The 27512-nt window shown below is 36.6% G+C and overlaps 2 protein-coding genes across 2 annotated transcripts; both read left to right on the forward strand.

The window, feature by feature from the left end:
* Window positions 1-4577: 4577 nt before the first annotated feature.
* Window positions 4578-4991, forward strand: LOC111445169 (S-protein homolog 1-like). Its single transcript, XM_023083407.1, has one exon. It carries the CDS (start codon window positions 4578-4580, stop codon window positions 4989-4991), a length of 414 nt encoding a protein of 137 aa, XP_022939175.1.
* Window positions 4992-24021: 19030 nt separating this feature from the next.
* On the forward strand, window positions 24022-24471 carry LOC111445170 (S-protein homolog 1-like). The gene has a single exon (XM_023083408.1). It carries the CDS (start codon window positions 24022-24024, stop codon window positions 24469-24471), a length of 450 nt encoding a protein of 149 aa, XP_022939176.1.
* The last annotated feature ends 3041 nt before the right edge of the window (window positions 24472-27512 follow it).

The raw sequence follows: 27512 nt of genomic DNA on the forward strand, positions 1-27512 counted from the left end.
CATTTCTAGTTAATGGAAGATAAAAAGCAATCCAAAAAAATAGATTAAAATGCGTCGCTCAACGAAATCTAGAAAAATTGAACGTTGGAAGAATCGACCGTGGATACACAGCTGCTGGCGACGAGAGAGAAGCGTATTAGTAAAAAGTTGAAATGTATCACAACGTGGCAAGAATGACGGGTCAACCAGTCAACGAGGACGTGTTGTGAGACACCACTTTACTCGCTAAACCGCAAACGACCGAGTCTACCCTCTGTAATTCAAACAGTACCAAAGAACTTTAGTTCGATCCGCGTGCTCAAAATTCTACCCGACCTATTCACTAACCAACGTCACACATCCCGGGACTGTACCTCCACCAGACGTGTGGTAAACTCGCGTAGAGAACATTCTTTTGTGCTTGAATATCCCAATGGTATGAGCACGTAGAAAACTTTTTTGGTGTTAGAAAAGCACGTGAGCGCGTGTTTGCTCTTTCTTTTTGTCCTGTAATCCTACTCGAGAAGGCACACGACAAATTTGTAAGTAACAACATGAAAATCTATGATGCAGTACTTGTACAATTCGCTTGCTTATGAATGCATGCTAGTAAAATTAATCCTAGGTAGCTAGTCTTGATTAACAACTACCTAGGAAACTTACTAAGAGTGAAAACAGACTTACTAGTTGTTGAAATTTCTTGTCTTATTCAGTATACTGTTTTGATATACTTTACTACTACGGTAAGTAATCATGCTATGACAGTGGATGAGATGTTTATTTATCAGCACTCTGGGTAATGGATGGATGTTATCGCCCCATTGAGCATGTGCGACTCCTGGTGAATGATTGTGTGATCCCTCCCTTTTTAGAATAAGCAACAGAATCGAGTTAAGTCTAGGGTAAGCAGATAGATTGGTGGGTCGAGACTTAGGATTGAACACCTTTAAAGGTCTGAGACCAATGGAATCATGAAGGGCGATCAGAGAGTGAGACAATATTATAACAAAATAGTGTGCGCACATAAGTAATTTACATCACGACACTATTTAAACATAAAATAAAAAACGAACTCAAAACATTTTAAAACAAAAGAGTTGAGGACGACGGGTGAGGTTATTCTATTGCATCTGCCCAAGAGTCCACTCTCGACTTCGACCAGCTCCTTATTTGAAAAAAATAGAAAATAAGGAATGAGTACAATGACTTAGTATGCAGCCTGCTTGTAGGCTCTCAATCGTGTCGTTGATATGCTAGGATACTGTTGAGTTTTATGTCCTAAAACTCATAGTTTGTAAACAAAAACATATTCTATTTTCCATAAAGTTATTATTGTTTTTTATTCAGTAAAGATTGTTATTGAATAAAGTGAACTTTACGATCATTAATCTAAATCCAATAAACTAAGAACACTCTGGCTATAGTATGATTACTTGAACTATATGTAGAGACATAAGAGTGGATCAAGTTCAAGTATATAGTCAAAATGATCTATAGTATAAGGATAAGGCTGAGTACCTTATTCTCGGGACACTATGGATGCGGCCCACTTTTGTATATGATATAAACAATGTGATCACTAAATTGTACATGTGGAGACATGTGAGTGGGGGCGTCCTATGCAATGAGTATTGCATAAGATCGGACCATGAAGAAATCCACTCTTACTTTATAATGTCGTTTACTGTTGAGACTGATTTTCTTTCCATTCGATAACCTAGGTAACTCGGTTTTAATCCTGAGCTAACCATGAACTCCTGTTTATTCGGAATTATCCTTAGATTTGCATGGGTGAGAGTGGCTCTAGTTCGCCGACTCAATAGTTCTCCCATTTCAGGGGTAAGACTTGGTGAATGGCTGGGGATGTGGGGTGCAAGATGGAACTCACTCCTACCCACTTTTACGGATAGAAGAGAGGTAGTTCCCTTATGCACTGACTCTAAGTCTTGAACAAGGGGCCCCACCCTCTCATTGCCCTGAGAGGGATTCGGTTTACTGGTTGGACCACAAACCAATTGTTCATTAGAGTATCAATGAGACATAAGGAACAAGAAGTAACTTCAGGGATAAAACGATAAATTGACCCAGCTCTAGTTACGAACAACCTGTGAAGGATCGACTTACTAATCATGGTTATATCAGATGGACAGAAATATATCTATAGTGAGGGGAGTGCAACTACTAGGCTATAGTGGAGTGTCCTAGTAGATAACGAATGTTGGTTAACCAGGTTAATGAGTTTAATCGATTAATCTTGGATCGTTGGAGCCCATGATCTATAGGTCCATTAGGTCCCTCTGCTCGCTCATATCGAACTAAACCATAGAACAGGTGACGAGTGAGTTCGAAGTGTTCGAATTCAAATTAAGGAATATGCGTTACATATATACGATATATTTAACCGCATTTTTGTTTTATTTACGAATTAAACAAAAAGAGAGAATATGAGATATTTAAATAAGATTTAAATATCTTAATCAATTAGGTGTCGGAATTGAATTGGATTGACATTTGAATTAATATTAAATATTAATTAAATAGTTTAATTAATCATTTAATGTTACTTTAATTTGAAATTCATTATTCAAATTAATTGTTGAATTAAAATGAAGAAAGTCAAAATGTTGACTTGGTTTAATAGAAAAATCCATGTTAGTGGAATTTTGAGGTGTCAAAATTTGGTTTAACCAAACTTGCATGCTTGCCAAATAAACCCCACAAGTTTGAGTGAATTTTGAGTGTCAAAATTTGGTTAACTCAAACATCCATGCTTGCAACATAATCCCAAACATTTGAGTGGAATTTTAAATGTCAAAATTTGGTGATCTCAAATTTGCATGAACATGCAAACATGACTCTTTAAATAGAGTGATCATGTTACATGGAAGGTCTTCTTCTTCTTGGTGAAAAACCTTGAGAAAAAATCTCTCACAAACACTCTCTTCACATATACAGAATCCCTCCCAAGTTTAGTCACTCACCGGATAAGAATAGTGAAGAAGACACTAGTGGTGGTTCGAAACCGATTCGTGAAGAAAAAGGAGTTTGAACTACAAAAGGTTAGTATCTAAACTCATTAAGTTTTAATACTTAAAAACATGCTAGTTATTTACTATAATTGATGTTGTAAAAGTGCCTAAGATCCAAATTGCTTCCGCATGTGTTATATTAACACCATCAGATACCACACTCTTTCTTGTCTTGTTCTTGTTTCTTATTGCAAGGACCTTGGTCCTTGGATTCTAAAACCTTGGTCATCCTTTTAAGGACCTTAGTACCATGGTTTTTGTACTTAGAACTAGGGTCTTGATCTATGTTCTAGACCTAGATCTTTCTCTTGTTCTTGGTACTTTCTAGGTATTTATTCTGTAATTGATTTATTCTCCAAAACACTCTCCCTAGGATTTACGGCACTAGCCATACACCTGACAATCTTGTGTCCAAGGCTTGTTACTCAGTGGTAGATCGACTACATTGCATTGTAGACACATCGTGTTTTAAGACATTAATCACGAGGCTAGGTAGTAGTTACCCTGAACGTAGGATCCGTCCTATGAGAGGCCGTTGATCATGTGAGTAACTTGTTTAAGTGGCATGTACTGAGGGGTAGCACCCCCTCACCATAGGTTACTTCATAGCTTGTGGGACGGGTTCACCAGTTAACACTCCCATGGATGCAAGCAGACCAACACTCACCATGTTCTTCCCCACCTTGTACCATTGCAAAGACTAAGTTTTCTGCCTAGGTCTTTGTATCATGAGTGTGGAAACTCTAGGGACAAAAGTAAACGATTGGTTCCCTTCTAGGTTAAGGATGTGATGAGAGACTACAAGTAGGTTGCTTACTCATGACGAGAGGGTACTCTAAAGTTTAGAAGTAATAGAGGAATTATGGACCTAGGGAATCATGTATCTCGTTTCCCCTTCCCTCGTTAGATGAATTTGGCATATACTAATACACATTTTGATTTCCCTCTTATTTTATACACATTGATTGGAAAAAAATTTCTTAGAGATTCAGGATGTGAAATCAAAACCCCATAATGGTTCTCCCAACAGGCATTGAGTAATTCTTGCGAAAGAAGTCTTGCGCAATTCCTATTTGAAACTATAGTTCTAGAATTTTTTAAACTTATCTGTTCCTAAAAAGTTTGAAAGTTCAAGTTAAAAAATAAATCGGAAATTTAATACCTTGTTAGACTTGGGTGCTATACCATATGTAATCTATGTATTGCTTTCTCTCTTTTATATTTTCCACCGTAAAGTATTCATATTTTGTTGTCCATTTTATGAAAGTGTTTTAAAAATCAATGAAATATTTATTATTCTTGTGCTAATAACTATTATCTATTCAAGGAATTTTGTTATTGAAAATGTAATAAATCTCTAAAATTGTCCCAAAATTAACGGTAAATTGTGTTGCATAACCAAAATTAGTTAAATGATTAAGTTTTTTACATCCATAGTATGCATTTACATAGTTTCTTGCATGTACTATAAGTATGTATATTTATTCACATGTCCAACACAAATTGGTAGTTAAGCTAAAGGTTGATTAGGAAATGATAAAGATTATTGTCGTTTTCTTTCTTTTCACGATGGCTTTAGTTGGGGCTCAGGTTCCAAGAGTCGCATTACCACCACCAGGACCTTCTAGATATTACATTCATGTGGTTAACGGGCTAAGCAAACTTGGGCTACTTGTGCATTGTCAGTCTAAAGACGATGACTTGGGATATCATCGTTTGCTTAATCATGGAGATGATTACCAATGGAACTTCAAGGTTAACTTTTGGGGAACAACCCTCTATTGGTGCAAATTGGAGACGCCACATGCATATGTTTCTTTTGAAAGCTTTTGGCCTGAAACGCAGCACTTATGGCTCCGTGATAGGTGCAAACATGGAACTGTAGGAACTTGTATTTGGACGGCTAAAGATGATGGAATTTACTTGAGAAACTTTCTTGCTAATGTTGATGAATTGATTCACAAGTGGATCTATAAAAGATAGAGAAGCTTTCTTATCTCCTATTGGTGGAATTATCCTTGAGGAACAAATGAAAAATAATGGGATAACACAAAAAGGTTTCTTATCTGTTTTTTTTTTTTTTTTTGTATGAAATGTTTTTGATAATGAAGTGTATTGTTGTTCTCCAAAATTTTAAATTAGGAAGAAAAAAAAAATGAAATTTGTATATGAATACAAGTTTTCAAAATTGTAATATCATTTTTATATTAAAACTTAAAAAAAAATAATGATTTCTACTGACAAATCTTAGATAAAGTTTAGAATAATAAAATCTAAAATAGGTATTAAACCCTCATGTTTCTGCCATCTTCACATGGATTTTAAAATAGGATGGTAGTCACAATCCTTGAATTTCCATACATCTTATTAAAAGTTTCACATATTATATTATATTTCTACAATCTTTCTTAATGTCGGATTTTCAAGAATTTGGATCTCCCACCAAAACTAAAAATATGAAAAAGCAAACAAAAAATGAAAACTAAAATAAAATAAAACATGAAAATTCGATAAAATATAAATTTAAATGAATATAAACGACACCAAAATTAAATACAAAATAATATTTAATGAGAAGAGGGTGCTGTTAAATTTTTTTATAAAGGCAAAAAAGGTGTTGGGATATACAAACACAACTAGTTTGGCAAACACCTTATATCGTGTAAAGTTATTTTATTCGGTTAGTAATGCAATCACACCCAATATATGACTGTGACCTATCGTTTAAACCATACCATGACCGTAGGCTTTTTTCAATTCTTGGCTGAGTTTGATGCATGATACTTTTCTACACACGGCCCACGTACGCATACGTGGACCCATCAGACATCTATACGTGCCCCTTAGGCCGGACTTTGTTGGGCACAACACAATACACGTCACTGGACTCTCATAAAAAAAAAGGTCTTCATGATAACATGTCGAACATAAATATCGAAGGTATGCATCCCTACGAACATAATATAACGGGGAAGTATCCCGATACACATGACATACATACATGCATGAGGTCCCATGATTTTTATTCATAAGATAACATTTATTTCATTTCCTTTCCTTTCTCCCCTCCATAACATATTTCATGTATGTATCACGCATATATGGATAAACATCACATAATCCATCACATAACTTTACATGGAAAGATAGTAACATTTCATACCTATCATACCATAACATATACCATCACAATATATCATATCATAAACATGTCACTTATCATTTGTCTCGCACCATAAAATATTTCATATCATTTTCATATTATATCATAATGTGTGTATACATACATACATACATATATATATATATATATATATATATATATCTGTCATTCAGGTGTGGTATCATAATCATATCGTATCCTAAACACTTCATGGTCATATTGTTCCCTAATTTATCACAGCCTAAACATTCTTATATCTATCACAGTGATATTGTTTCATGAACGTACCTTAGTCATATCGTTACAGAACCACATATCAATATATATGGGATCTCTAGTCCTAGTAAGAGGATCGATGAGTGTCAGTTTTGGTTGTAGGATCGTTTGATTTGACTACGATGTTCCAGGAAAGGATTCTTACAAGTTTCGTGTTGAAACTTGACCATGATTTGTTTCAGAATTAGATTCGAGAGATTTATCATTTCAATAAAAAAATACATTTTTTCCAAAATTTGAACTCAATTATTATGGTCTTTATTTTCCTAAGAATAAAAAAAAAAAAAGGCTTCGAATTGGTTGATTCGATATCTTAATTTTTCGTGAAGAAACCAAGTCATTTCTAGTTAACGATGGAAGATAAAAAACAATCCAAAAATTAGATTGAAATGCATGGCTCAGCAAAATCTAGAAAAATTGAACGTTGGAAGAATCTGTTAGGTTTTATGTCCTAAAACTCATAGTTTGTAAACAAAAGCATATTCTATTTTCAATAAAGTTATTATTGTTGTTTATTCAGTAAAGATTGTTATTGAATAAAGTAAACTTTACGATCATTAATCTAAATCCAATAAACTAAGAACACTCTGGCTATAGTATGATTACTTGAACTATATGTAGAGACATAAGAGTGGATCAAGTTCAAGTATATAGTCAAAATGATCTATAGCATAAGGATAAGGCTGAGTACCTTATTCTGGGGACACTATGGATGCGGCTCACTTTTGTATATGATAAAAACAATGTGATCACTAAATTGTACATGTGGAGACATGTAAGTGGGGGCGTCCTATGCAATGAGTATTGCATAAGATTGGACCATGAAGAAAACCACTCTTACTTTATAATGTCGTAACTCGATCTTAATCCTTAGCTAACCATGAACTCCTGTTTATTCAGAATTATCCTTAGATATGCATGGGTGAGAGTGGCTCGAGTTTGCCGACTCAATTGGCCTCCCATTTAAGGGTAAGACTGGGTGAATAGCTGGGGACGTGGAGTGCAAGATGGAATTCGCTCCTACCCACTTTTAGGGATAGAAGACAAGTAATTCCCTTAAGTACTGACTCCAGGTCTTGAACAAGGGGCCCCACCCACTCATTGGCGTGAGAGGGATTCGGTTTACTGGTTGGACCACAAACCAATTGTTCATAAAAGGATCAATGGGACATAAGGAACAAGAAGCAACTTCAAGGGTAAAATGGCTAATTGACCCAACTTTTGCTACGAACAACCTGTGAAGGATCGACTTACTAATCATGGTTATATCAAATGGACAGAAATATATCTATAGTGAGGGGAGTGCAACTACTAGGCTATACTGGAGTGTCCTAGTAGTTAACGAGTGTTGTTGATTAACAAGGTTAATGAGTTTAACCGGTTAATCTTGGATCGTTGGAGCCCATGATCTATAGGTCCATTAGGTCCCTCTGCTAACTCATATCGGACTAAACAATAGAACAGTGTGACGAGTGAGTTCAAAGTGTTCAAATTCAAATTAGGGAATATGCGCTACATATATACGATATATTTAACTGCATTTTTGTTTTAGTTACGAATTAAACAAAAAGAGAGAATTTGAGATATTTAAATAAGTTTTAAATATTTTAATCAAATATGTGTCGGAATTGATTGGGATTGCCTTTTGAGTTAATATTAAATATTAATTAAATAGTTTAATTAATCATTTAATATTACTTTAGTTTGAAATTAATTATTCAAATTAATTTTTGAATTAGAATGAAGAAAGTCAAAATGTTGACTTCATTTAATGGAAAAATTTTGAATTTTGAGGTGTCAAAATTTGGTTTAACCAAACTTGTATGCTTGCCAAATAAACTCCACAATTTTGAGTGGAATTTTGAGTGTCAAAATTTGGTTAACTCAAACATCCATGGTTACCACATAATCCCAAACATTTAAGCGGAATTTTGAGCGTCAAAATTTGGTGATCTCAAATTTGCATGAACATGCAAACATGACTCTATAAATAGAGTGATCATGGTGCATGAAAGGCTTCTTGGTGGAAAACCTTGAGAAAAACCTCTCACAAACACTCTCTTCGTATATATAAAATCCCTCCAAGTTAAGTCACTCACCGTATTCCACAATCCCGTTCTAAGGCCGGAGAATAGTAGAGAAGACATGCTAGTTATTTACTATAATTGATGTTCTAAAAGTGCCTAAGATCCAAATTGCTTCCGTGTGTGATATTAACACCATCAGAATCGATCGTGGATACACAGCTGCTGGAGATGAGAGAGAGCGTATTAGCAAAAAGTTGAAATGTATCACAACGTGGCAAAAATGACGGGTCATCCAGTCAACGAGGACGTGTTGTGAGACACCACTTTACTCGCATTATAAAGTGAGAGTGATTTTCTTCATGGTCTGATCTTATGCAATACTCATTGCATAGGACGCCCCCATTGAATATGTTTTTGTTTACAAACTATGAGTTTTAGGACATCAAACCTAACAAACTCCCACTTGGACTAAAACTCTAATGGGGTTTTATAACGTTGAATAGAAAGAAAGACATAAATACAATAAGCTAGGGCATAACATACTCATGTCTTTTCTCCCACTTGCCCTAGATTACATAATTCATAGTCCTAGACTCACTAGGTGCCCTTCAAACACTTTAGCCGTGAGGGGCTTTGTAAATGGATCAGCAATGTTGTGCTCTGAAGCTATCTGTATGACGATCACATCTCCTCGTTGCACAATCTCCCTTATGAGATGATATTTGCGCTCAATATGTTTTTCTCACTTATGGCTTCTTGGTTCTTTTGAATTTGCAACTGCTCTACTGTTATCACAATAAAGAGTGACGGGAAGATGCATATTTGGAACGACTTCCAAATAAGTTAAGAACTTCCTAAGCCATACAGATTCTTTTATTGCTTCCCAAGTAGCAACATACTCAGCCTCCATTGTGGAATCAGCAATGCGACCTTGGTTTATGCTTCTTCATATTATTGCTCCTCCATTTAGAGTGAAGACAGATCCTGATGTCGATTTCCTTGAATCTACATCGGTCTGAAAATATATGAGTATTAGTACTCAGGTGAGCTACATGACAAGTTATCTCGTTGTGAGAAATACATATGTTGGCCAATTGGGAGGTAGCTACGAGACTATTCTTGGTGAAGTAGTAAGGATTGTAAGGGTCTCGACAAGTTTAGGATACCTATTATGAGGATCAATGAGAGAGATATATCAAAGACAACTACTAGGAGCAATTACGAGGAAGGAAAGTTTATTGATAAGTCTTTCGACCTGATCAATGTCTTGCTAAGGTTTAGGTTTAGACTAATTGAATGTTTAAGGGATTTTCTTGTTATCGTCAAAGATGACTTCAATGACAATGTGTCGTTGTACACCAAGATGGAGTTGACAAGGAACACTCGGGGGGAAAGTTATGATGATGTTATGAACACACCAATTGTACGCTAAGTTCCCCAAGAGCAAATTTTGGCTGTTTGAGATGACAATTGAGGTCATGTGGAGTCAAGCAGAAAGATCACAGTAAATTTCGCTAAGTTTGATGCAGTTACGAGGTGGCCAAGACTGACCACGGCCACTGAGTCATGTAGTTTATGGAGGTGTAAGGAGAAATTAAGAATGCCTCAAAACTACAGTTAGTTTCGTAGCCCTCATCCGATAATGTTTAAGTATCAATTTCCATTTGAATGGAATATACGAAATTGCGGAGTGCAGAGCTGCGAAAACTTGGCGCAATCAAAGGATGCATCCACAAGCGCCACATTTCGCTCCACCTTCTACTTGTGGTTGCGAAGTAGAGGCAGAAGGTCCCTCTCAATGAACTTCAACATCCTTCTTTTAATTTCTTCATTCTAATTCTTGCAAATCTTTGATATCTATGACATACTCTCTTGCAAATCTTTCACCTGCCTTTTGTGTGGGATCCTTCCAATTTTTATTTTACAGAACACTCATCTCGTTGATATCTATGAATTTCACTTAGTTGCAAAAACATGCGTAATCCATCGGCCATAGTCCAAGAAAATGGCTCTATTTTCGATTTTGTTTCTCAATTGGGTTATTTTGAGTTCAGTTGGAAGTTTCTTAGCTTGATTTCTAATAGGTGTTCTAACTTGAACCGGTTTGAGGACTATCATTTTGCCAAAAGGACAATTTAGGTCTGAAGTTTTGTTGAGATTGAGTTCAAAAGGTGGCTCGAGACTAAGGAGATTTCTAAACGAGTTCAGTAGTGTTATAAGGTTCCACTGTGACAAACCCTCACTTGGGTTCACTTCGTTAGGTGGTGTTGCTGATGGAGCCATTGGGATTAGAGACAATGGCTTCGGAGTAGCGCAGAATGGGGCTATGGCATTGAATAAAGTCAAGGCTAAGAACCCCAAACAAGTTCTTATTTTGATGAGCAATACTGTGTTAGGATCGCACAACAACGAACACGCTCGATCTAGATGAACACAAAGAACAGGATAGAGAAAAGTGCAAGGAGAACTCTGGCTAAAAGGATTTTTTTTATTGATGACTTCACATATGTACAGTAAGAGATAATTACAGAGAATAAAAAGTACATTTTCAAAGCTCTACCGGACGGGATATATATATGGTTCAGTTTACTATATATAGCTTTACCAGATTTAACCATCTACTATATATAGCTATTTACCATATATAGCTTTACCAAATATAGCTTTACCGGATATAGTCGTTGACCAAGCTATAAATACAAGGAGCATACTCCATAACCTAACAATTCTCCCACTTGGAGACTGATCCTACACCATCCCAATTAAGGCTTTGCATAACCTTAATTTTCCAACATCAACACATTTTGTCAACATGTTTGCTGGATTATTTGCACCCTCTATCTTCTCCAAACACATATCGCCTTCTTCCACTAACTTGCGAGTGAAATGGTATCGTCTTCTAATGTGTTTTGTCCTTGAATGATAGACTGGGTTTTTCACCAACTGTACGGCACTCTGACTATCTGTGTAAAGAATCTTCTTGCACTGCTTCCTGCCTAATTCTTTTAGATAGTCTGTCGTCCATATCCTCTTCTTTCCAGCTTCAACTATTGCCACGTACTCAATCTCAGTACAACGCATTTTTGAAGCCTAGACGTCCCATCATCCATGGCTTGCTCCTACTTGGTTGTATTCTCCAACTGTAGGGCCTCATCAAAGGGTTGTGGTTCCCTTTCATCAGCAACAGATAGTGTAATGAAGATACATACATATCTGGTACTCTGATAGTACATGATGATCTTCTCAACACCAGTTCAGGTGTCACTTGCTCCACTGTTGATTCCTCCACAACAACCTCAGGAATTTGTTGAGTATCTGCTACAAGATCACTTGGTGATTTTCTCTGCAACTCAACCTCAACTCCCACTTGCTTTGTTGTCTTGGAACCTTGCTCCACATCTGGTTCCTCAGCAGTAGTCTCAGGAGTTTCTTGAGTATCTGCTACAACATCACTAGGTGAGTTTCCCTACAACTCAAGCTCAACTCCCACTTGCTTTGCGGTCTTGGAACCTTGCTCCACATCTGGTTCCTCAGCAGTAGTCTCAGGAGTTTCATGAGTATCTGCTAAAACATTACTAAGTAAGTTTTCCTGCAACTCAAGCTCAACTCCCATTTGCTTCGCCGAACCTTGCTCCACATATGGTTCCATTTCCAACTGCACTTTCTTCAATTCTCTAGCGGTCCTTGTGAAGCTAACTCGTTTTTGCTTGCTCATAACGTAGTTCTCACAACGACCCACATCAAAAGATTTCAGACCTTCTAAAACTCCTTTCGCAACCAGCCTCTTCATTCCTTTCGCGCTCATATGTTCAAGTCTATTGTGCCGTAGACTTGAATTTGAAGCACTCTCAGCAACAGCAGCTATGTTCATACACTCTGCAGTGGTGTGTAAGGTTCCAGATTTTGAGCCACGTGCTACCACCGTAGCACCCTTCATAATCTTCCACGAACTCTTCCCTAACTTTGTTGCATAACCTGTGCTGTCCAACTGACCAATAGAGATCAGATTCTTTTTTAGACTAGGAATATATCTGACATCCTTTAATGTCCACTGATTTCCTGCCGAAGTTTTTATGCAGACATCTCCTTTTCCTTTAATCTCCAAATCTTTGTTGTCGGCAAGATACACTTTCTCGAAATTTTCAAACTTGAAATTTCGGAACAACTCTTTATTTGGAGACGAATAAAAAGATGCACTTGAATCCAAAATCCAGGATTCAATCAAACTGTCCATGCTGAGGATTAGAGCATCCCCAATGTCTTCTGCTGAATTTATAGAATCATCATCATCTCTAGATTTGTGATTCTGCTTCCTCTTTGGTCTTGTACAACCTGTCCGAAAGTGACATTTTTCTCCACAATTCCAACACATTAAGTTTGGTCTATTTGGAGATTTTTCTCGGTTCTTTGATTTTGATCGCCCATGTTTGTTGGAGCTCTTTGATTTACTTCTTCCTCTTCGATCAACACTAAGAGCATTGCATGATGAATCTCTAGTTTTCCGTTTGCGAATACTTTCGCTGAGAACTACATCTCGAATTTCACCAAACTTTAGTTTATCAGATCCTCGGGAACTGCTGATTGCAGTAACAACAGTATCCCATGACTCGGGTAAGGATGACATCAAAACCAACGCTTTAATTTCATCTTCAAAATTAATTTCCACCGAACTCAGTTGACTTATGATCATATTGAATTCATTTATATGATTAGCAACAGGTCCACCTTCAGACATCTGTAGATTGAACAATCTCCGCATCAAATACACCTTGTTCATAGACGATGGTTTTTCATACATATTTGACAACACCTTCAATAGGTCTGACGTTGTCTTCTCCTTGATAATGTTGAACGCCACGTTTCTAGATAGCGTCAACCGGATCAGCCCCAAGGCTTGTCGATCCTTGAGCTTCCACTGTTTCGTGGTCATGGTATCCGGCTACACCCCCAACAGAGGTTTGTGAAGATCTTTCGGGTACAGATAATCTTCAATCTGCATCTTCCAAAAACTGAAATCGAATCCATCGAACTTCTCAATTCCAATCTTTGAACTTTCCATCTTCACAGATTGTGGTGACTTTCGCCTAGCTCTGATACCAGTTGTTAGGATCGCACAACAACGCACACTCTCAATCTAGATGAACACAAAGAACAGGATAGAGAAAAGTGCAAGGAGAACTCTAGCTAAAAGGATTGTTTTATTGATGACTTCACGTATGTACAGTAAGAGAGAATTACACAGAATAAAAAGTACATTTACAAAGCTCTACCGGACGGGATATATATATCCCGTCCGGTAGAGCTTTGTAAATGTACTTTTTATTCTGTGTAATTCTCTCTTACTGTACATACGTGAAGTCATCAATAAAACAATCCTTTTAGCTAGAGTTCTCCTTGCACTTTTCTCTATCCTGTTCTTTGTGTTCATCTAGATTGAGAGTGTGCGTTGTTGTGCGATCCTAACAACTGGTATCAGAGCTAGGCGAAAGTCACCACAATCTGTGAAGATGGAAAGTTCAAAGATTGGAATTGAGAAGTTCGATGGATTCGATTTCAGTTTTTGGAAGATGCAGATTGAAGATTATCTGTACCCGAAAGATCTTCACAAACCTCTGTTGGGGGTGTAGCCGGATACCATGACCACGAAACAGTGGAAGCTCAAGGATCGACAAGCCTTGGGGCTGATCCGGTTGACGCTATCTAGAAACGTGGCGTTCAACATTATCAAGGAGAAGACAACGTCAGACCTATTGAAGGTGTTGTCAAATATGTATGAAAAACCATCGTCTATGAACAAGGTGTATTTGATGCGGAGATTGTTCAATCTACAGATGTCTGAAGGTGGACCTGTTGCTAATCATATAAATGAATTCAATATGATCATAAGTCAACTGAGTTCGGTGGAAATTAATTTTGAAGATGAAATTAAAGCGTTGGTTTTGATGTCATCCTTACCCGAGTCATGGGATACTGTTGTTACTGCAATCAGCAGTTCCCGAGGATCTGATAAACTAAAGTTTGGTGAAATTCGAGATGTAGTTCTCAGCGAAAGTATTCGCAAACGGAAAACTAGAGATTCATCATGCAATGCTCTTAGTGTTGATCGAAGAGGAAGAAGTAAATCAAAGAGCTCCAACAAACATGGGCGATCAAAATCAAAGAACCGAGAAAAATCTCCAAATAGACCAAACTTAATGTGTTGGAATTGTGGAGAAAAATGTCACTTTCGGACAGGTTGTACAAGACCAAAGAGGAAGCAGAATCACAAATCTAGAGATGATGATGATTCTATAAATTCAGCAGAAGACATTGGGGATGCTCTAATCCTCAGCATGGACAGTTTGATTGAATCCTGGATTTTGGATTCAAGTGCATCTTTTTATTCGTCTCCAAATAAAGAGTTGTTCCGAAATTTCAAGTTTGAAAATTTCGAGAAAGTGTATCTTGCCGACAACAAAGATTTGGAGATTAAAGGAAAAGGAGATGTCTGCATAAAAACTTCGGCAGGAAATCAGTGGACATTAAAGGATGTCAGATATATTCCTAGTCTAAAAAAGAATCTGATCTCTATTGGTCAGTTGGACAGCACAGGTTATGCAACAAAGTTAGGGAAGAGTTCGTGGAAGATTATGAAGGGTGCTACGGTGGTAGCACGTGGCTCAAAATCTGGAACCTTACACACCACTGCAGAGTGTATGAACATAGCTGCTGTTGCTGAGAGTGCTTCAAATTCAAGTCTACGGCACAATAGACTTGAACATATGAGCGCGAAAGGAATGAAGAGGCTGGTTGCGAAAGGAGTTTTAGAAGGTCTGAAATCTTTTGATGTGGGTCGTTGTGAGAACTACGTTATGAGCAAGCAAAAACGAGTTAGCTTCACAAGGACCGCTAGAGAATTGAAGAAAGTGCAGTTGGAAATGGAACCATATGTGGAGCAAGGTTCGGCGAAGCAAATGGGAGTTGAGCTTGAGTTGCAGGAAAACTTACTTAGTAATGTTTTAGCAGATACTCATGAAACTCCTGAGACTACTGCTGAGGAACCAGATGTGGAGCAAGGTTCCAAGACCGCAAAGCAAGTGGGAGTTGAGCTTGAGTTGTAGGGAAACTCACCTAGTGATGTTGTAGCAGATACTCAAGAAACTCCTGAGACTACTGCTGAGGAACCAGATGTGGAGCAAGGTTCCAAGACAACAAAGCAAGTGGGAGTTGAGGTTGAGTTGCAGAGAAAATCACCAAGTGATCTTGTAGCAGATACTCAACAAATTCCTGAGGTTGTTGTGGAGGAATCAACAGTGGAGCAAGTGACACCTGAACTGGTGTTGAGAAGATCATCATGTACTATCAGAGTACCAGATATGTATGTATCTTCATTACACTATCTGTTGCTGATGAAAGGGAACCACAACCCTTTGATGAGGCCCTANAGAATCTTTTCAAATTCTAATACATTTTCGTACTTCCTTTGCAGAACATGTAAGATATATTGTGAGGTCATAATCTTTTTCAGGATTTTCTCGTCTCGAGGAACTTAGAAAAGGACTTACCATAGCAAACCCCCGTTAGAAGAGTTTGTATGCTCCACTGGTCTCTATTTCTATTTGATTTCACATGTCGAGTTGCTCGATTAGACTACTAAGCCATGTCTAACCTGATAATCATTCCCAAATTCTTCTTTAAAGGCTACCTTTGATTTTCTTCAACAGAAGCTCGATGACCGTCACCAGTATGTTAGGTTATGGAGTTTGCTCCCTGTATTTATAGCTTAGTCAACGGCTATATCCGGTAAAGCTATATTTGGTAAAGCTATATATGGTAAAACTATATATGGTAAAGCTATATCTGGTAAAACTATATATGGTAAATAGCTATATATAGTATATGGTTAAATCTGGTAAAGCTGTATATAGTAAACTGAACTGTAAATAGCTATATATAGTAGATGGTTAAATCTGGTAAAGCTGTATATAGTAAACTGAACTATATATATATATATAAATATATTACACAGAATAAAAAGTACATTTACAAAGCTCTACCGGACGGGATATATATATCCCGTCCGGTAGAGCTTTGTAAATGTACTTTTTATTCTGTGTAATATATTTATATATATATATATAGTTCAGTTTACTATATACAGCTTTACCAGATTTAACCATCTACTATATATAGCTATTTACAGTTCAGTTTACTATATACAGCTTTACCAGATTTAACCATATACTATATATAGCTATTTACCATATATAGTTTTACCAGATATAGCTTTACCATATATAGTTTTACCATATATAGCTTTACCAAATATAGCTTTACCGGATATAGCCGTTGACTAAGCTATAAATACAGGGAGCAAACTCCATAACCTAACATACTGGTGACGGTCATCGAGCTTCTGTTGAAGAAAATCAAAGGTAGCCTTTAAAGAAGAATTTGGGAATGATTATCAGGTTAGACATGGCTTAGTAGTCTAATCGAGCAACTCGACATGTGAAATCAAATAGAAATAGAGACCAGTGGAGCATACAAACTCTTCTAACGAGGGTTTGCTATGGTAAGTCCTTTTCTAAGTTCCTCGAGACGAGAAAATCCTGAAAAAGATTATGACCTCACAATATATCTTACATGTTCTGCAAAGGAAGTACGAAAATGTATTAGAATTTGAAAAGATTCTACTAGGGATGGAGAATGACATAACGATTTTTTATAGGTCGATGTTTGACCCGCCAGCAAGTGAAGTTCCTGAGACATCGCCCAACATGATTACTACAACCCTTAAATGGTATTGCATGCTATTCACTATATTCGCCGGCTGTTCCGGCCTATGAAGGAGGGACTTTTGGGAATTTCATTACAGGGTCACCATTCTCAGCTGGAGTGATATCAACGAATGGCTTGAGGATTCATTCCAATGGGCATGAAGGGACCTTTCATGGACAAACAAGCCCTCCATGGCACGCTCGCTTAGCGTTCATGGGTGCTCTGAAATGTTGGGTCTTTTGTCCTCAAAATCAGGCTTGCAAGAAGGAAAAAGCCGCTTTGGCTTCAAATTTAAACAAAGGTCATTGTTCCTATGATATTGCATTTTAATTACTGGGGAATGTTTCTTATGCCATTATATAATGGATTATGAATTCTGAAGTAGGTATATAGAATGCTTTAGACCTTATTGATATAAAGGAAAAGATGATATTTGACTTGAAAAAATGGTATGTACTTGAGCAAAGGTTACCAATTGACCTAGAAGGGAAACTCTTTGTCTGGACACTAGAGTGTGAACAGAGTTTTCTGAAACTAAGAACGAGGTTGGCCACTGCAGCTGTACTTATAGTGCCTGATGGGTCAGGTGGACTTGTGGTTTACAGCGACGCCTCAGGAAAAGGGTTAGGGTGTGTACTCATGCAAAAGGGCAAAGTGATAACCTACGCCTCTAGACAAATGAAAGAGTATGAGCACAACTACCCCACCCATGGTCTGGAGCTAGTAGCCGTGATGTACGCATTGAGAACCTGGCGTCACTACCTATATGGCAAGAGATTTCAAGTGTATGCTGACCAGAAGAGCCTTAGCATATGTTTACACAGAAACGGTTGAACATGAGATAGCGGGAGTGGTTAAAACTAGTTAAGGACTATGATATTGAAATACTTTACCACCCAAGAAAAGCCAACGTAATGGTAGATGCCTTGAGCAGGAAGATAGCCCACACATCCGCTCTGATCATGAGACACTTCTCCTTCAGGAGAATCTAACGTATGAAGAAAAATCCATAGGGATAATGGCACATGATGTGAGGAAACCACGAAAAGGGAGATTCCATTAGCCAAGGTCTTATGGAAAAACCATCAGGACAATGAAGCCACTTAGGAATGTGAGGATGACACGAGGAGGTCTTACCCCGAACTCTTCCAGGGAGGATAAACTTTCGAGGATGAAAGTTCCTAAGATGGGGAGAATTGTAATACCCGAATTTTTAGATAAATAAATAAAAAATAAAATAACAACATAGGGGCAAAAGGGTCATTTTTTATGGTGTTAATATAACACATGCGGAAGCAATTTGGATCTTAGGCACTTTTAGAACATCAATTATAGTAAATAACTAGCATGTTCATAAGTATTAAAACTTAATGAGTTTGAATACTAACCTTTTGTAGTTCAAATTCATTTTTCCTCACGAACCGGTTTCGAACCACCACTAGTGTCTTCTCTACTATCCTCCGGCCTTAGAACGGGATTGTGGAATTCGGTGAGTGACTAAACTTGGGAAGGATTTTGTATATATGAAGAGAGTGTTTGTGAGAGATTTTTCTCAAGGTTTTTTCACCAAGGAAGACCTTCCATGTACCATTATCACTCTATTTATAGAGTTATGTTTACATGTTCAAGCAAATTTGAGATCACCAAATTTTGACACTCAAAATTCCACTCAAATGTTTGGGATTATGTGGCAAGCATGCAAGTTTGAATTCACCAAATTTTGACACTCAAAATTTCACTAAAATTTGTGGGGTTTATTTGGCAAGCATTCAAGTTTGGTTAAACCACATTTTGACACATCAAAATTCCACTAACATGGATTTTTTCATTAAATGAAGTGAATATTTTGACTTTCTTCATTTAAATTCAACAATTAATTTGAATAATTAATTTCAAATTAAAGTAATATTAAATGATTAATTAAACTATTTAATTAATATTTAATATTAATTCAAATGTCAATCCCAATCAATTCCGACACATATTTGATTAAAATATTTAAATCTTATTTAAATATCTTAGATTCTCTCTTTTTGTTTAATTCGTAAATAAAACAATAATGCCGTTAAATATATCGTATATATGTAGCGCATATTTTCTAATTTGAATTCGAACACTTTGAACTCACTCATCACACTGTTCTATGGTTTAGTCCGATATGAGCCAGCAGAGGGACCTAATGGACCTATAGATCATGGGCTCCAACGATCCAAGATTAACCGGTTAAACTCATTAACCTTGTTAACCAACATTCGTTAACTACTAGAACACTCCAATATAGCCTAGTAGTTGCACTCCCCTCACTATAGATATATTTCTGTCCATTTGATATAACCATGATTAGTAAGTCGATCCTTCACAGGTTGTTCGTAACTAGAGCTGGGTCAATTTACCGTTTTACCCCTGAAGTTACTTCTTGTTCCTTATGTCCCACTAATCCTCTTATGAACAATTGGTTTGTGGTTCAACAAGTAAACCGAATCCCTCTCAGGCCAATAAGAGGGTGGGGCCCCTTGTTCAAGACCTGGAGTCAATGCTTAAGGGAACTACCTCTCTTCTATCCCTAAAAGTGGGTAGGAGCAAATTCCATCTTGCACCTCACGTCCCCAGCTATTCGCCCAGTCTTACCCTTGAAATGGGAGGCCTATTGAGTCGGCAAACTTGAGACACTCTCACCCATGCAAATCTAAGGATAACTCCGAATAAACAGGAGTTCATGGTTAGCTCCGGATTAAGATCGAGTTACCTAGGTCATCGAATGAAAAGAAAATCAGTCTCAACAGTAAACGACATTATAAAGTGAGAGTAGTTTTCTTCACGGTCCGATCTTATGCAATACTCATTGCATAGGACGCCCCCACTCACATGTCTCCACATGTACAATTTAGTGATCACATTGTTTATATCATATAAAAAAGTGGGCCGCATCCATAGTGTCCCCAGAATAAGGTACTCAGCCTTATCTTTATACTATAGATCATTTTGACTATATACTTGAACTTGATCCACTCTTATGTCTCTACCTATAGTTCAAGTAATCATACTATAGCCAGAGTGTTCTTAGTTTATTGGATTTAGATTAATGATCATAAAGTTTACTTTATTCAATAACAATTTTTATTGAATAAACAATAGTAATAACTTTATTGAACATAGAATATGTTTTTGTTTACAAACTATGGGCTTTATGACATAAAACCCAACAATTTTGCCCTTACCTTATCTAAGGGGTCTAATTGTTTGGGCTCCGAGAAGAAAGAGAAAGAAAAGAAAAAGAGAGAGAGAAAGGAGAAAGGAGAAGAAGTTAGGGTTTGGAGAGAGGAAGAACAGAGAAGACAAACAGCTGTTGGAGATCAAATCCAAGGCAAGAAACTTCGAATCAATACTTCTCTCCTTTGTCCGTTTTTTTAGAGTCTTGTATTTTCTTCATAATTGTATTTCTCGTTCGAAATATTTGATTTTAATTTTGTATTTAATTTTGGTGTCGTTGACTCCTTTTTCTTGTTTTAAATTTTATCAAATTTTTATCTCCTATTTTATCTTCTTTTTAATTTCATTTGTTTTCGCTTTCGTCTTTTTTAGTCACGATTCAGTTTATTGAAGCCTCGAAAATTGGGTCGTGACAGTTTATAGGTCAATGGATCCTCAACGCCATCATCAGGTATGATGACTTGAGTTTCTGCCAAACCCATGTAACGATCGGGGTGGAGTTATAACATACTTGGAATGCATGAAACATGCTTAGCCTATGATGGGATTTTAAATCTATATGACATACTTTATGAATTTACATTTTCTATTTAATTAAAACATACATTCATAATGCATAAGTAATTAAACACACTAAAGTGGATTGGTTTTGGCATTTTAAAACAAGCAATTAACAAAATTATTACATTAATAATTAAAAATAACTTGAACCGCTGCCGAGGATTACGAACTGGGCGAACCAACCCCTAAAAACATTGAACCGTATCCCAACGGCAGAAAAAACACCCGAACCGCCTCTTCCATCTTCTTCTTCGGTTCAGCTTGCTTTCTCTTCCATTTTCGATCAATTACAACCTAAAATGGACTCTAATGATTCGAGATATTTATTTTTCATGAAGAAACTAAGTTGTTTCTAATTAACAATTGGAAGATAAAAAGCAATCCAAAAAAATAGATTGAAATGCGTCGCTCAGCGAAATCTAGAAAAATTGAACATTGGAAGAATAGACCATGGATACACAACTGCTGGCGACGAGAGAGAAGCGTATTAACAAAAAGTTGAAATGTATCACAACGTGACAGGAATGACGGGTCAACCAGTCAATGAGGACGTGTTGTGAGACACCACTTTACTTGCTAAACTGCACACGACCCAGTCTACCCTCTATAACTCAAATAGTACCAAAGAACTGGAGTTCGATCCGCGTGCCCAAAATCCTACCAGACCTGTTCATTAACCAACGACATGCGTTCGGCGACTGTAGCTTCGCCAGACGTGTGGTAAACGTGCGTAGAGAACATCTTTTATGCTTGAATATCGCATGGTATGCGAACATAGAAAACTTCTTTGGTTCTAGAAAAGCATGTGAGCGCGTGTATGGACTTTCTTTTTGTCCTGTAATCCTGCTCGAGAAGGCACACGACAAATCTGTAAGTAACAACATAAAAATCTACGAAGCAGTACTTGTATAATTCGCTTGCTTGTGAATGCATGCTAGTGAAATTAATCCTAGGTAGCTATTCTTGATCAACAACTACCTAGGAAACTTACTAAGAGTGAAAACAGACTTGCTAGTAGTTGAAAATTCTTGTCTTACCCAGTATACTGTCTTGATATACTTTACTACTGCGGTAAGTAATCATGCTATGACAGTGGATGAGATGTTTATTTATCAGCACTCTGGGTGTTCGATGGATGTTATCGCCCCAATGAGCATGTGTGACTCCTGGTGAATGATTGTGTGATCCCTCGCTTTTGAGAATAAGAGACAAAATCGAGTTAAGTCTGGGGTAAGCACGTAGATTGGTGGGTCGAGACTTAGGATCGAACACCTTTAGAGGTCTGAGACCAATGGAATCATGAAAGGTGATTAGAGGGTGAGACAATATTATAACAAAATAGTGTGCACACGTAAGTAATTTACAGCACGACAATATTTAAAGCACAAAATAAGAAACGAACTCAAAACATTTTAAAACAAAAGAGTTGAGGACGACGGGTGAGGTTATTATACGGCACTTGCCCAAGAGTCCACTCCCGACTTCGACCAGCTCCTTATCTGAAAAAAATGGAGAATAAGGAATGAGTACAAAGACTTAGTATGCAGCCTGCTTGTAGGCTCTTAATTGTGTCGTTGATATACTAGGATACAACACGATTTCTTGTCCTATTCTTGTTTCTTATTGTAAGTACTTAGGCCCACCTGTTCTTGACTTGGGGTTCTTATTGTGATTTATTCTAAGGACCTTGGTCCTTGGATTCTAAAACCTTGGTCATTCTTTAAGGGCCTTAGTACCATGGTTCTTGGTTCTTGGTTCTTGTACTTAGAACTCGGGTCTTGATCCATGTTCTAGACCTAGATCTTTCTCTTGTACTTGGTACTTTCTAGGTATTTATTCTGTTATTGATTTATTCTCCAAGACACTCCCCCTAGGATTTACGGCACTTGTCATACACCTGAAAATCCTATGTCCAAGGCTTGTTACTCAGTGGTAGATCAACTACACTGCATTGTGGACACGTCGTGTTTTAGGACATTAATCACGAGGCTAGGTAGTAGTTACCCTGCACGTAGGATCCGTCCTATGAGAGGTTGTTGATCATGTGAGTAACTTGTTTAGATGGCATGTACCGAGGGGTAGCACCCCCTCACCATAGATTACTTCATGGCCTATGGGAGGGGTTCACCCGTTAATACTCCCATGGATGACCACATGGATGCAAGCAGACCAACACTCACCATGTTCTTCCCCACCTTGTACCATTGCGAAGACTAAGTTTTCTGCCCAGGTCTTTGTATCAAGAGTGTGGAAACTCTAGGGACAAAAGTAAACAATTGGTTCCCTGCTAGGTTAAGGATGTGATGAGAGACTACAAGTAGGTTGCTTAATCGTGACGAGAGGGTACTCTAGAGTTTAGAAGTAATAGAAGAATTATGGACCTAGGGAATCATGTATCTCGTTCCCCCTTCCCTCGTTAGATGAATTTGGCATATACTAATACACATTTTTATTTTCCTCTTATTTAATACACATTGATTGGCAAAATTTTTCCTAGAGATTCAGGGTGTGACATGATGAAATCAAAACTCCATAATAGTTCTCCCAACCGGCATTGAGTAATTCTTGCGAAAGAAGTCTTGCGCAATTCCTATTTGAAACTATAGTTCTACAATTTTTTGAACTTATGTGTTCTACCTCACCTTAAAATTTCTAAGGTCCTCCTAAAAAGTTTGATAGTTCAATCTATGTATTGCTTTCTCTATTTTATATTTTCCGTGCGAAAGTATTCATATTTTGTTGTCCATTTTATGAAAAAAAATCAATGAAATATTTATTATTCTTGGGCTAATAACTATTATCTATTCAAGGAATTTTGTTATTGAAAATCTAATAAATCTCTAAAATTATCTCAAAATTAACCTTAAATTGTGTTGCATAACTGAAATTAGTTAAATGATTAAGTTTTTTACAACCATAGCATGCATTTACATAGTTTCTTGCATGTACTATAAGTACCTATATTTATTCACATGTTCAACACAAATTGGTAGTTTAGCTAAAGGTTGATTAGGAAATGATAAAGAATATTGTCGTTTTCTTTCTTTTCACGGTAGCTTTAGTTGGGGCTCAGGTTCCAAGGGTCGTGTTACCACCACCAGGACCTTCTAGATATTACATTCATGTGGTTAACGGGCTAAGCAAACTTGGGCTACTTGTGCATTGTCAGTCTAAAGACGATGACTTGGGATATCATCGTTTGCTTAATCATGGAGATGATTACCAATGGAACTTCAAGGTTAACTTTTGGGGAACAACCCTCTATTGGTGCAAATTGGAGACGCCACATGCATATGTTTCTTTTGAAAGCTTTTGGCCTGAAACGCAGCACTTATGGCTCCGTGATAGGTGCAAACATGGAACTGTAGGAACTTGTATTTGGACGGCTAAAGATGATGGAATTTACTTGAGAAACTTTCTTGCTAATGTTGATGAATTGATTCACAAGTGGATCTATAAAAGATAAAGAAGCTTTCTTATCTCCTATTGGTGGAATTATCCTTAAGGAACAAATGAAAAATAATGGGATAACACAAAAAGGTTTTTAGCTGTTACTTTTTTTTTTTGTATGAAATGTATTTGATAATGAAGTGTATTGTTAGTTCTCCAAAATTTTAAATTATGAAGGAAAAAAAAATTAAATTTGTATATGAATACAAGTTTTCAAAATTGTAATATCGTTTTTATATTAAAACTAAAAGAAATAATGATTTTTACTGACAAATCTTAGAGAAAGTTTAGAATAATAAAATCTAAATAGGTATTAAACGCTCATGTTTTTGCCATCTTCACATCGATTTTAAAATAGGATGGTAGGCACAATCCTTGAATTTCCATATATCTTATTAAAAGCTTCACATATTATATTGTAGTTCCAAAATCTTTCTTGATGTCCCATTTTCTAGAATTTGGATGTCCGACCAAAACTAAAAATATGAAAAAGCAAACAAAAAATGAAAAGTAAAATAAAATAAAACATGAGAATTTGATAAAATATAAATTTAAATGAATATAAACAACACCAAAATTAAATACAAAATAATATTTAATTACAAGATGGTGGTGTAAAATTTAAATTTTTTTTATAAAGGCGAAAATGGTGTTGGGATATACAAACACAACTAGTGAGGCAAACACCTTATATCGTGTAAAGTTATATTATTTGGTTAGTAATGCAATCACACACAACATATGACTGTGACCTATATCGTTTAAACCATACCATGACCTTAGGCTTTTTTCAATTCTTGGCAGAGTTGGATGCATGGTACTTTTCTACACACGGCTCACGTACGCATACATGAACCCATCAGACAAATTGGTATACGTGCCCCTTAGGCTGGACTTTGTCGGGCACAACACAATACACGTCACTGGACTCTCATAAAAGAAAAGGTCTTCATGATAACATGTCGAACATAAATATCGAAGGTATGCATCCGTACTAACATAACATAACGGGGAAGTATCCCGATACACATGACATACATACATGCACGAGGTCCAATGATTTTTATTCATAAGATAACATTTATTTCATTTCCTTTCTCCTTCCCTCCATAACATATTTCATGTATGTATCACGCATACATTGATAAACATCACATAATCCATCACATAACTTTACAAGGAAAGATGTAACATTTCATACCTATCATACCATAACATATACCATCACAATATATCATATCATAAACATGCCACTTATCACTTGTCTCGTGCCATAACATATTTCATATCATATCACAATGTGTTTGTGTATATATATATATATCTCTGTCATTCAAGTGTCGTAACATAATCATATCGTATCGTAAACACTTCATGGTCATATCGTTCCCTAATTTATCATAGCCTTAACATTATTATACCTATCACAGTGATATCGTTTCATTAACGTATCTTAGTCATATCGTTACAGGAACGTATCCTAACGCTATCGTTCTATCAATCTATCATAATTCTATCCCTTTCTACCCATAATCTAACCATATACTTTTATCAATCGATTGTGACCATATCGTTTTCATACGAAATGGAAAGCATAGAAAACGATATTCATACGAAATTTTATCATAACAATTCTAATTTCCTACGCAATGGAAAGCATAGAAAACGATACTCATACGAAATTTTATCATAGGGGCATTTTGGTAATTTCTTCCATCATGCATAACATACTCATCCATATTGCTCAATTTGTATTTTAATCATGCATATAATCATAAAAGACATACAAACAATACATACTCGTTAAAAAAAAAAAAAAAAAAAGCTTTTCTGAGGTCGTTAACATGTATTTTTGACCAACTAAGTTAAGGAATGCTCGCATGCTATCATGTCCTAGCGATCTCTACAAGTATTACTTGCCTAAAGTCTATGTGATTACTTACTTGAATGACGTTTATCTTCTTGAGCCAGCTATTCCACGTGTTTGGAGCTCAACAATTTATGGAATTTCTCTCGTAGATCCTAATTCAAGCATAATTATGTTAATATCGAAGTCAAGACAAAAAAACTGACAAACGGAGGACGAACGAACAAAATGAGACTCGCATGCGCTTACACACGTCGGGAAAGGCTTTTCAAGTGCAATTTCACGCATGGAGGTTTTTTGTAGATCTCGGTTACTCATTGAGTCATTGGATCGAGTTCAGGTTGCATTTTTTGTTAGGGTTGAAGGTTAACGAGTTGCACACGCAAGCTTTTGATCGAATCCAGGTTTAGGGATCGGGTTAACCTACATGCATGTCACAATTAGTAGCTGAACGATTCTCTCTGCTCAGCATTTGCCACTTTAACACATGCCTTCTCCCTTTTTGCCAACATTCATTATTTTAGAAATACGATGAGGTTTCTATTACCTATCTAATTTCTTCTAAATTTTGTAACTTCTTACGGGTACACATAGGTATTTTCTCTTAAGATTATTTTAGCCACAAAAAGAATTAATAAAGTGCAAAGTCGGTCCAGAATTTAAAACTTAGGAAATTTACCATTTCTTTAAATTCAATGAAATATTGCCTTTATATTGTAATGAACTCTAGCTTCCTGTATGAATCTTGGGTGAATCCCCCAATATGAACCTACTAAAAGTTCAGAACTTAATTTCAAGAAATGAAATTAGAAAAAATGAAATGCTTGCCTACGCCTCATTTTTGACGGATTTGAATGGTAACACCCGAGCCGCAACAGATACATAACTCTTACTTTAATACCTTCAATTTGGAAATTTTTGGATTTTATTATTGACATAGAGGTTGAATCTCAAGTGGAGAAGAAAAAAAAAATGCTTGAGAAGCCTTAGGGAACCTTGGAACAAAAATTCAATATTTATCAAATTAAGAAAAATCCTACCAGACCTATTCACTAACCAACGAAATGATGGAGTTAATATAACACATGCGGAAGTAATTTGAATCTTAGGCACTCTTAGAACATCAATTATAGTAAATAACTAGCATGTTCATGAGTATAAAAACTCAAGTTCTTTAAGTACTAACCTTT

The sequence above is a fragment of the Cucurbita moschata genome, unplaced genomic scaffold, assembly GCF_002738365.1.
Source record: "Cucurbita moschata cultivar Rifu unplaced genomic scaffold, Cmos_1.0 Cmo_Scf00007, whole genome shotgun sequence".
Lineage (NCBI taxonomy): Eukaryota > Viridiplantae > Streptophyta > Magnoliopsida > Cucurbitales > Cucurbitaceae > Cucurbita > Cucurbita moschata.

What these genes read in the sequence shown, in the direction of transcription:
- LOC111445169 (XM_023083407.1), top strand. Translation starts at nt 4,578, where the DNA reads ATGGCTTTAGTTGGGGCTCAGGTTCCAAGAGTCGCATTACCACCACCA.
- LOC111445170 (XM_023083408.1), top strand. Translation starts at nt 24,022, where the DNA reads ATGATAAAGAATATTGTCGTTTTCTTTCTTTTCACGGTAGCTTTAGTT.